The sequence below is a fragment of the Apis laboriosa genome, unplaced genomic scaffold, assembly GCF_014066325.1.
Source record: "Apis laboriosa isolate Shangri-la unplaced genomic scaffold, ASM1406632v1 scaffold112_cov148, whole genome shotgun sequence".
Lineage (NCBI taxonomy): Eukaryota > Metazoa > Arthropoda > Insecta > Hymenoptera > Apidae > Apis > Apis laboriosa.
The window spans coordinates 2,172,742-2,185,560 of NW_025220865.1; the positions used below are offsets into that span (position 1 = coordinate 2,172,742).

Sequence of the window (12,819 nt, forward strand, 5' to 3'; positions counted from 1 at the left end):
TTGTTCCCTCCTAAAACCTATCTAGCCAACAATCACTATGTGTCACCCTGATGCTATTAATCTCTATTCACCTTTTCATTATAGTTAACCACTGTTTATACCATAGTCACCGGGGTCGGCCCATTAACTTCGATAACGAGGAACCTGGATCTACTAAACGCGTCTATCGCCTACCATGTTGACTTCTTACTCGGTCAATTTGCCGTCCTCTTATTTTTTTTGTCAACTCCAAGAATTTGATCTTACGATTAAACGACCGTGACGAGGCAACACGAACCTGCCTAACCTAACCTGAAAAAAAAAAGGAGGAAAAGGAACGGACCCGACTTGTCCAGAGCGATAATTGAAAGAGACCGAAAAGAGAATCGGGACAAGACGGTTGATGAATATTTCAGCGAGGATCAAGGCTGAGAATTATGGGGCGGAAAAGGAAGGGTCTCTGTAGAGGGAACAGCTGGAAAAGGACGTGGATTTCGTTTCACGAAGAAGAAACGAGGAAATCGACGTTCCGTAAGTGGAACGGTGTCGACGTCCGTTTTGCGTTATTTTCTTGTTTGGTCGCGATGTCGGCCCACGTTTTTCCTCGTGGCATATTTGTTGCCTGACGTGTCGTCGAATAGTGTTCGATTGGTCAGATTGCCCTTTCCAAGATGGGAGCAAATACTTACTATACGCGTAAGCGAAATTTGGATCATATTTTGATTCTGGTGCAGTTGGTGTAAATAGACAAAGATGGTTCTATTAAAATAATCGTTAGTTGTACATATATTATAATAAGAAAAATGATAAATTGATACTTTTATTTTTTAAGTTATTCTAAGAAAGTAGATGTTGTATATTCATAAATTGAATTCTATATTATCTGATATTTATTAATAATTTTTATTTAAGAGATATAACATTGATATTCCATTGTATTATCTTTTTATGTATTTCAAAAGAATAGAAATGAAAATATAGTAACAGTATTATCTAAAATCTATTGTCATAACTTATAAACTTCTAATCCATTAATACAACAACGCTATTATACACCAAATATGTTATACATATATATATTATACATCATTATACATCAGAGATCGTTCTTAGAATTATTTACCAGTTTATTTCATACACTTTACAGATAAAAACTTCGATCTTAAACATTTCTATTTAGATATGTATCAAATAGATGTCACACCGCCATTAGCTATATTAAAAATTCTCGTCACGATTTAAAAGTTAAACACTCTTATTGCAAAACCTAACATTAACTCGATCAATAATTATCGATAATTTTATGTCTCGAACACAAAATTACAATTATTTTCTCTCTCTCTCTCTCTCTCTCTCTCTCTCTCTCTCTCTCTCTCTCTCTCTCTCTGTATGTGTGTGTGTTAAGCACGATTTGAAGAGGAAACGGGCTGGAAATGTAATGGAAAACACTTTTACATCGCGTTCCAATCAGAATGGCGTCGTTAATGAAAAGGCGTCAAGGTACTTTTCACGATGAACATTTCACGCGGCAGGGAAATTGCTTCTTTCTTCACTCTTGCCTCGTTTGTCGTGATCGTCTTGTTTTTTAATTTAACCAGAGGGTTTTTTAAGGAGGTGTTGAGAAGATGTTCTGAAATGGAAACGACGAAGAAAGTTGGATATCGCGAGGAGTCGACAACAAGATGATTTAATATGGCCGACAATCGGCTTCACCCGCTTCCGACTTCCAATTTAAAACGAACATCGCGGACCGGGTGAGATCATTCTGCGAATAGAAGGGCACATTGCCAGTTCTCGTTAAATTATTCCGCGACATTTCAAGCGATAAGTAATATTGTTCTCTTTCTCGTAACATTAAACAATTTTCTCGGAATAATTTTTTTGCGACCTTCCGAATCTAGGGACATTTCGTGCCTCTCGTCGCCATTTGAGATGGCGTAAATATATACATATATGTACATATGATGTCTTATTTGAATTTTTAAAATTGAATTATCTTTTAAAACTATTACAAAAAAAATATAAAATTATAAAAATTATAAAAAATATATATATAATTATAAAATTATAAAAAAAATATAAAATTATAAAAAATATTTTAATATTTTGTTTTAAAGAGAAAGTAATCCGATATAAATATTCCTTTTTTGATGGTAACAAACAAAGAATTGTATTGATCCGTCGCTATTTTGTCTTTAATCCTCTTAAGTTTTTCTTTCGAATATTTTCGTGATATTTGAATCATCGAGTCATCATAACAACGAATATTTATCTAACTATTTAACATCTAAAAATATATACAGGATATCTCATTTATATTTTTAAATTTAATAAAACTATATTTTATTATATTATATTTTATTATTATTTATTTACTATATTTTATTAATTTAAAAAATTAATATTGATTGAAACAACAATCACATTTATATGAATTTCTCTCCTCTCTTTTCTCATCTTACTCTAAAATTACTCTTTACGATCAACTAGACAAATAATTAAGCGTCATACAGCACGATATGACTAATGTCATTCATTTTTCCCAAATGGTTAATGTAATATAAGTATGTTAAACTCTAGCTTGATATACAAAATACAAAGTAGTTAACGACCATGTGCAATTATATCGTCTTAATTGAAAGTGTCAAATGTTTGCGCATCTCTACGGAATTATTGTTTACCAAGTGAATTAGTTTTCCTACCTCCGTGTTTCTTCCTAGCTAAAGAGCGAGGAAAGGCACCAAGAGGCCAGGAGAGAGAATATCCAACTCTTGGAGATCACGTACGAGCAGCTATTCCACGTCAGATCGTGCAAGATTTCACGTGGTGGCTTCGTGAACCCTGATTAGGTAACTTCGGGGGTGGGATAATAGAGACTTCGTGGGGGAGGAAAATCTTGTTTCCAACTATGCGAATTAGTGTAAGATAGAAATTTCGGTTGATTGAAATGTAAAACTGAAGATGATAAATTAGAAAAGTAACTAGTCGTATAATTCAGAAAAATCTATAAAAAAAATTTTGTACATAATATAAATTAAGAATGATGAATTATAGTGAAAAATATTAAAAAATTAAAAAAATAATATCGGAAATATAATTTTTGAAAAATATTTTGGAGTCTAATTATTAGGGAAGTTTTTGTTTTTTGATAAAAAAAAGTTTATAAGAAATCGTATCTTTTATCAATTTTGTTTATATGAATTACGAAAAATAATAAAAAATCAATATTTAAATAATTTGAAAGAATTTAAAGAATTTTAAAAAATTTTTTTCTTAAAGAATTCAAGAAATTTAAGACACGAAGAAGAGTTTATCTAAACACGTATCACACATATTTTCGAGTGGTAAGAAAAGTTTAGCATTTGCAATATGAAACGCTGTAGAATGTAACACGTAATAGTTTATATACAGGAAAAATGACATCTTGGAAACTCTCATAACCATTCCGTTGTCAGGTTCAGGACACAAACGTGGAGCTGCACGTTATTGTTATATCTAGACACATTCACATATAGCATATTTTTATGGTGTCAGAAATAGCAAGTTCTTGACACTAAATAACATTAAACTTGTCAGAGTGTTAAACCTTCAAGAATATATTTTCCAAAATGGAAAGAGAAATAAGATTTATCTTCAAAATCGATATTAACTAACATAACCTAATATCTAATATCTATCTAATATTTTCTTAATTATTCCATAGCATTTATGATATAATATTTCAAACATTGATTTAATATTTAACAAAATAACAATTACTATTTTATATTAATTATTTTATATAATCGTTAAATCAATAAAATCAGACATAGATGGATTTAAAGATAAGATGATCAATCATCCTCTCTCTTCCTTCTACTGTGTCCTCTATCTTTATTACTATCCTTCTTGCTCATCTTTGTCATCATAAATGCCTCTCTCTTATCTTCATCATCCCTTACCTCTTTTATCTGTTGACCACTCTCTTTCTTTTTCTACTTTAACTTTATTCTCCATCTTTACCACTCTCTCTCAAAGATATTATCTTGGTTATATCATTTTTTTCCATTTTTTTTTTTTTTCTAATTTAATTTAAGAACTTTCATATTTCTATCTCATTCTCTATTTGATCTTTTATTATTTTTCTATTTTTCCTTGTTTATTATTCATTTTGTCATTCTTTCTTTTATCAATATTTCTTCTTTGCTTCATTTTTCATATTTATCATTCAATATATATACATTTCCATCTCCATTATATTTTCTCTGTATTTTTTGTCTTTTTTCTTATCATTATTATTTTTTTCTATTTTGTCTGTGTATCTTTTCTTTACATTATGATTCTTTTTATTACTTTTATTATTTTTTCTCTTAAAATTACAACTCATTCTATATAATTTTGATCTTTCTCTCAGATCGTTTTCGTTTCGTTGGAATACAAAACGAGAATAGAAACTATTCTGGTACGAAACATTTCTGATAAGAACACAGTTCTGGAGTCCAAGGCATGTACTCACGATTTCGTAGAATCTGTTAATGACAGCAGCAAGGTTAACAGACGTTAGAAACCAACAGTTACGATACTGCTTTCACTGGAATACTATACCATTCACTCGTCAGACATAGTACTGGTTTATACTACTTCCCATTCAAGATATACATACGTTATGGGTTTCTAGTAACAGTGGACAAAAGAAAAGGAATGAATGGAAAGAAAAGACAGTTTATTTTAGTAAAAATCTATTTTAAAATTGCTTTAAACATTAATAATAATTTTTAATTATATTAATTATATAATATTAATATGATGAATCTAAAATGTTGAATATACTATTCTATAAAATAACAAGAATTCTGATATCAACTCTTGAGATTATCAAGATACTAGTCATCCTTGATATTCTTCTAAAGTTTTAAAGACCATAAATATTCTTTAAAAAAACTTTAAAAAATGTTGGATAATCCCACTATCAATAAAACTTGAACTCTGAAGGATATCAATATATATTTGAAATAAAAAAAAATATTTGAGAATTATCAATACTTTGAATACACATAAAACTTCCATAAAATTTAGATTTATGATATTTTTTAAATAATAATGAAATGAAAGGATAATAAATAATTACTTCTAATAAATACTTCTAAGAACATTAAATATTTTTTTAAATTTAAAAAACTTAGATTAATTTAATATAATAATATTCCTGACAATAATAACAAAGAATATTCTCAATTCTAAAATATTATTAGCAATATATTTATTAGTAATCAAACTTTATCTCTGAATACATCAAGGAATTTGTTGACTACATACAAAGTTTTAGAATAGTTCTGATATCCTTAAAATTGGAATAATCCTCAAGATAATTTGGAAATTCTAAAGAATAATGGATATCAAATATCAGTGTGCCTTCTGAATATCAGGTATCTTTGAAATTTTCTACAACCATGCATATCAGTACTCATAAAATCTATTGGGATTCCAGATATTTTGCATATTCACTTCTAAACTTTTTATAGTTTGTCTCATAGTCACCTCTGACATCTTCAGAATTTCCAATTTATCTTGGATCATTGCAATATTCTTATTCCTAAGTTTTCAAAATCTTTTTAATATTCTTTCAATCTAAATTTCTCTGTTTCTTTTTTCTCTTGTTTTAGTGTAGAATGAATGTTATCATGATGATTGCAAATGAGAAGAACGATCTTTTGTGATCTGTACTTTCATCTTTCAAATGTATTAAAATTCAAATGCTTTTTGTAATAAAAAATATATTATTATTTAAATTATTTCTTAAAAACTTTTATTTTCTACATGATATAGAAATTTTATATAATTATTAGATATAGATATTCTGTATAATTATAGAAATTCTGAGACTTCTAATGATCTCTCCACTTTCTTTGATTCCTTAAATCTTTATAAAAAATATTACAATCTAATGTTATATTTATCAATTTTTATGAATCTTTCCATTCTCTGCAACAAATTATCCATCATATTTCTCCTTTTAAAATTTTACACAATTTTTCAATTCGTCTTTTATTAAAACTCAAAAAATTGTTACAATGTATGGATTTTTGGTAACATTACATACAAAGATATTCGTTCGAGTTATTCTTTTCTAATGCAGATTTAAGATCTGTATGTTGATACGTGTTGCCCTTCGATGCATCGAATATCGCAGGTTGTGCAACTTGGACATTATCAATATGGAATATGGCGACTAGTCTAGTCCGTGTTGCATCTTCTGTGTCCACGACGACGTAATATAGTACATGGTAAGTCGAAGAAGTGAATATTGAGTGTCATAAAGCCAATGTTGTCGATATAAGCTCCCAAGTGGGTTACCCTCTCGCAACTGATAGTACGTATTTTCTACCAGCTGCTGGAAAACACTGTGCTTCTTTTGATTCCACGTGTTTGAAATGGCTTCCACGTAGCTTATTGCAATACATTGAAATTCGCTATGAAATTCGCACGAATCTTATGAAGACAATTTTATTACAACAGTATCCTTGTTCGAGCAAATATGAAATTATTTATAAAAAAAGAGAAAAAATCGATAAGATAAATGAATTCTGATTTTTTCTAAGAAATTAAATTTCTTTTTGAAAATAAATTTGAAAGATAAATTTAATCATTTTTCTATTTAGTCATTTTTCTATTTATATTTCTATTTATATTTGTTTTTGTATTGTAGCAAGGATTATATGTTTTGATTTGTATTTGATTATTCATTGATCATTTCTAAGTTTACTCAAAACATAATGATCAAAAAAATTAATAAGTACTTCAAAAACTTTTTATTTACATTAGATAGATTATCAGTGGTTCTCATTCAAGAAAAAATTATTCATGATCACCAAATTCCAAGATTAAATTAACTTTAGATACAAACACAGAATGTACAAGTTTCTTCATAAAGATAACCTTTATTTCAAACCATTGTACAACAATGTTATCAAAAGTTAATAAAGATCGATATTTCTTCGCTTTTATAACAAAAGAAAAAAAGAGAGAGAGAGAGACTTGCAGGATATTTCGAGTATTGCTCCAGCTTGTCGATAACTACCTACGAAACGGTTCGTGTTCCTCGATGTGTGCCCGTAACGGAAACGTATTGTCGACTCGTGGAGTATTAATCGATACGCGGTTTAGATATATTTCGATTTATAAGAGAGGGTGAATTGGAAACAGTTTTCACCCGATTCGGTTACACACTCTTCGGTTAGACATGCGTTATTCAGATTCTTGCAATCGTTTCTCTTCTTTGATCAGCTCCAGAATCCCGATTCTCATCTCGGAAACTACCTCGTTCTCGGTCAAACCCAGCCGACGTTTGTTGCTGATGTCGAATATGCCTTCCTCGCCCTCGGTGTGTTCACCCCTTGTGCCTCTTATCTAAATATTTAATCGTTGATGGGTTTAATCCTATATATAGTGCACATCTTTAATTTAATGAATTTTTAAAACTCTATTTAGTATTCTCCCTATTTAGTATCTCCCTTATTGTAAAAAGTTTCTAGGGATCCCCAAGATCGACTCAGATTTCCCTAGATTTTGATCACATATTTATATTTAAGGTTCTCTATTGCATTACGTCGTAGATTTCTAGTTTAGAGATAATTCAATCATGATTTCCATAGATTTCTATCACACGATATCATTTAATATTTTCTATTACCGTTCTTGGATTGTCGATGTAGGGATCTCTAATTCGGTCCTGATTTTTTTAGATTTTGATCACGTAGTTATATTTAGAATCCTCTATCGTATTGTGTCGCAGATTTTTAGGAATCCTATAATTTAATCATAATTTAATCATAGATTTCTATCATACGATTTTATTTATTATTTTCTTATTAGCGTTCTAGGATTGTTGATCTAGGGATCCCTAATTCGACTTACCTGATTCCCCTAGATTTTAATCGTGTAATTCGATTTGGTATCCCTTATTGCGATAGATCCCAGATTCACGATCTAGAAATCCATTAATTTAACTCTGATTCCTCTAGATTTTGATTACATGATTCTATTTAGTATTCCCTATTGCATTCTTAGATACCCAAATTTGACTCTAATTCTCCCAGATTTTAATCATGCAATTCCATTTAATATCCTTTATTGCATTGTCCTAGATTCACAAACTACAGGACATCTAATTTAATCCTCATACTCTCGATTTTGATTGTGTGTTTCTATTCATTCTGACCTCTATCGCATTCTCAAATTTCTAACTTAAGTATCATCAATTCAATTCCAATTGTTCTAGATTTTAATCGTATGTATTTGGTATTCTCTATTATATTATATATCAGATTTTCAAATTTTCAAATAAATCCCTAGGTTTTGATTACGTGATTCTAATTTTATTATTTACTAGGATATTAATATACATTATAAATTATCCTAATCCATATTTTTTTATTTTAAATTATCTATTCGATTCGAATAGGTTTGAATCGATACAAATTCTTTTTTTAGAAAAAATTTTTCAACGTTCTTGTATTCTTAATAATAATAAATCTTAAATACATGTGTTATTCAAATAATTTATTAATGGATAAACTTGTGATCACGATAAACTCATCTTTCATTCTCTCGTGTATTTCATATATTTTATACAAATAATTTTCTGAAAATGATATGATAATTATAATAATGAGAAATTTAACGTGTGAACGAATTATCGTTTCAATTTAAATATTCCAAATTTAGTATTATTCCAAATTGTATATACAAACATACACACTCTGTAAAAAAATTTATTCATATTCAATTATATGTGAATATTTTCATGACTAATTAATAACAATTGCATATTAAATTTCAAATTTTAAAAATTTAAAAAAAAAGAATACATTATATAAAGCATAGAATAACAAAAATAATATAAAAATAGAAAATAATATTACACTTGAATTAATCATAATTATTAATATTCTATTTTCATTGTAAATTTAATTTTCTATAATTTCATAATTTTCATGAATTTTTCCAAAATAAGTGAAAAACGTAGTTGAAAATTAATGCATATAATAATTCGTTTGCAATCTCTTGTTGAAATTTTCTTTTTATTTTTTTTTTTTTCAATCAATTTTTATAATAAAATTGTTCCCGTTACGAGTGTGAATCAATTGTAACGTTTAATGCAACGTTTGACACAACATCTTCCTCGTCGTAACAGAATAACAAAATTGAAAATTCAAGCAAATTAAATTCATCGTAATTAGTATCACAGGAACGTTGAAAATTTCAGATTTTACCGAGCAGTTAACGAACAAATAATTAATTATACATTCCCTGGCTGCGGTCGACCCCACTCTTCAAGCTGAAAGTGAAAATTCAGCAATCGATGGTAGAACAACAATTTTCAAACCAACTTTCGAACAGGAAACGTTATGCGAGAATCTCGAATATCTCTTTTTTCCTCTCAATTTAAACGAATATGAACAATTTAAAAAAAGAAAAATAAAAATAAAACGGAGAAAAAATTTTGAAGAGGACAAAACTGATTCAAGCATACTACTAAGAAATATGTTTGATGAGAAAAATGATTAACAAGATATTAATTCGTCATCGATCTCATAATTTCCACGAAACTTGTAATTTTTCTTTGAAAAAAATAAATTTTTTTCCTTCTTGCCATTTTTCTTCTAAACGCGATGCATTTAACAAGAAAAGCTAGAGATATTTTGTCGCGTTTAATCATGTTACAATCACCTAGGGAATTCTAGGGAATTCCAATAAAACCGGTTCACGCATAACTTAAAGAAAAAAACAATGTTTTTATATTTCATAGGTTCCTTTGCCTACAAACAAGCAAGATCTATTCAAATATTTTCCTCGTAAACGGAATATTCATAACTGGTTGTTTGCGTATCTCGTTTCGCAACTATAGTTTACGTTGTATACACTTGGGATTTATATAAGCATCGTTGCTGCGCTCGGTCAATAATACGAAGGATATAAATATTTCGTATGAACGTATTAACATTAATCCACCTGTGATACTTGTTGCGTTTCATTAGCATTTCAACGATGAATAACAATGTTCGACAATGATAATTACGCGGTATCTCGATATTATTTCCTCGTTTACTTATTTTCCGATTTTGCGGCGCGAATTTATGATTTTTCAAATAACCGTTGAAATATTTTCGAACCATTAAGAAATTTATTAAATTACGCGAAAATTATTTTATCGAAAAATAATTATCGTAGAATCGATTAAAAAAGAATATTATAACGAAGATGATTTGTAAGACATATAATTATATATAATAGGAATAATTATATATAATATAATAGGAAAATTAAGATAATCTTTATTGGATGAGACGATTATGATCTTGACAGTAGTATACATCAGCCATTGGTTCGACAAGAAGTGCAAGTAAATCATAGATGGATATAAAAAAATCATTACTCAGAAAAGTAAAATAGATCAATGAAAAATCATAATGAAAGTAGCAAGACAAATATAGATTAACTTGATTAGAAAACCATGATGAATAAAAGTCAAAAATATCTTAAAAAGTCTCAAATCGATCATCAAAAGAAAAAATAAACTGATTTGAAATTTTCGAGTGAAATTTCGCCATTTCGAAAATAGATTCGAATTCAAAAAAAAAAAAAAAAATAGAAAGAATGGAAAAGAAATGGAAAATGAAGAAATGAGAAATCTCACCTGAAGATTGTACATATTTGCTATTTCGTGGAATCTCTCGGGATTATCGTTCAATTTGGGGAACCGGGCGTGAACAGAGGCTCTGATCGTTGTTCCAAGGTTGGTCGGGCAGAAGGTTAGGTAGCCCAGCCGGCGATGCCGCGAGAATGGTATTTTTTTGCCGAGTTCGGTGGCCCCTTTAACGAGCCTCGAGTACACGGCTGCCAGATCTCCGCCTTTCTGCATCGATATTAGACGCAGGTGATCCTCCTCGTTGCACCAGACGAGGAAAGTTTTCGAATCGTTGTAAAATATACCTCTGCCTGGAAATTAGGGAGATAAAACGCTGCGAGGCAGTTTTCCTTTTTTTTTTTTTTTGAATTCGGGTCTCTTATCTATTGATATAATATTGTTATTATAAATATTAAATGGAACGAAGAATTTCTCTTGAAAAATCAAAACATTCGTAATATCGAATAAACATAACCTAAAATTTTCTAGTATTTTGAAAATAAAATTGTACCACTCTAGTTTATTTTCAAAATGTTTATTTCCTGTGAAAATAGACGAAAATTAAGTTATATATTTTATCAAATTGTGTAAAATTTTAAATACGTTTATAAATCCATTTCCTCGTTTATTTATCCAAGATGTGTCGAAGGTTATATTGCGTCGTTTCTCGATTTCCTTCCGAGAGCGCGTTTTCTTCCGTGAAAACTGAGTAAATCCAGTGTCGATTCAAAGATAATCGAAAGTGGTTCGGTTTACGGCTGTGTTTCCATTTGCCTCGGGCAACTCGTGGAATTGAATTATTAATGTTCCATTTTTCCACGCACACGTGACCCTTCGGGTTTGCAAAGGAACAGAGAGGAATGGGAAATTTTCTTTTATCCCGGATCTAACGTTTTCACTCACTGTTTCAATCGTGGGGATGGAAATTCGATACAAATCTTGGATCTTTTTTTCTTTATATTTTCGCTGCCTTGAAATTTATTCGTTTTATTCTTACATTAATGTCATGTTTGGGGATAAATTTTAAACCTCATTTTTCCATATTTTTTTTAAATGTCAATATTCTTTTATACAAATATTTTCTAATTTTTAAAAAATTAAATCGTAGATGTTAAATTTAAGATGTTCGAGAGGTTAGATTAGGTTAGAAATAGGGAATTTTATTTTATCTCGAGTCTTACGTTTTCGTTTACTGTTTTATTATTACCTTGAAATTTATTTTCTTTTTTTAATATTTATACATTAATATATTTGAAGTAAATTTTAAACTTAATTTCATTTTCAATATTTTTTTTAAATGTCAAATTTTTTTTATACAAATATTTTCAAAAAATTAAAAGATGTTTGAGAGGTTAGATTAGAAAAATTTTTAATCTTTATTTACACTATTATTAACTCCCTTTCTGATGTAAATACAGTGATATCGATGAATTTGTAACAATTTCAAGGATGTTACAATCCAAATTTAACTTGTGACATTTTTCGTATAAATAATAAGTTTATGCTCGTGTCATGGGGGATGAAGCGTATCGAATTTTATAAATATAACCTTCTCTCTCGTGCATGTTGAAAATGTTGATTTTTTTTCTCGGGAACTCAACTCGTTGTAAGATTAAGATTTTAATAATTTTAATAAATAAGATATCATCAATATTACAATTCGAAAATAATAGATAAGTGATTCCTCTTCTCTCTTATTCTTTTTCTTCGTTCTCAATTCTACGATAATCTTCATTTATACAAATGTCTGGCTTCATATTAAGAATCAATTCAAGAATATCAATATTAAAATAACACATATATCCATGGAGAAAAATAAATTTCATCTTCATACATGATTTCTATACATTTCTAACTACAAAGAATACTGTTACGTTATTTGAGATCTTGTCTAATTCTAATCTAAATCATCTTTCTGTACCTATTATATACTCTTGGAAAAAAAAAAATTTTCAAGCACTTCTTTCAACAAAAATATAAACAACAATCTCATTCGGAAGTCAATTCCACTTTTATCAAAGAGAATCAAACAAGAATTCTTAGAATAATCAATACAATTAAATTATCGTTTGTCTATCGAAACTAACCTAAAAATACAATACACATATTCTAACCTAAAAATACAATACACATATTCTAACCTAAAAATACAATACACATATTAAATTATTAAG

General features: G+C 28.8%; 1 protein-coding gene across 7 annotated transcripts in view; it reads right to left on the reverse strand.

Annotated features, from left to right (window-relative positions):
• Nucleotides 1-6,742: 6,742 nt before the first annotated feature.
• Nucleotides 6,743-12,819, reverse strand: part of LOC122711753 (arginine kinase-like) — a 60,526-nt gene continuing 54,449 nt past the window's right edge. For all 7 annotated transcript variants that reach the window (XM_043930826.1, XM_043930790.1, XM_043930817.1 and 4 more), the window contains 2 exons: nt 10,655-10,956; nt 6,743-7,365 (listed from right to left, as the gene is read on the reverse strand). In XM_043930826.1, the coding sequence (XP_043786761.1) occupies nt 7,204-7,365; nt 10,655-10,956 (464 nt within the window). In that variant the 3' untranslated portion in view covers nt 6,743-7,203. The remainder of the gene's footprint in view (nt 7,366-10,654; nt 10,957-12,819) is intronic.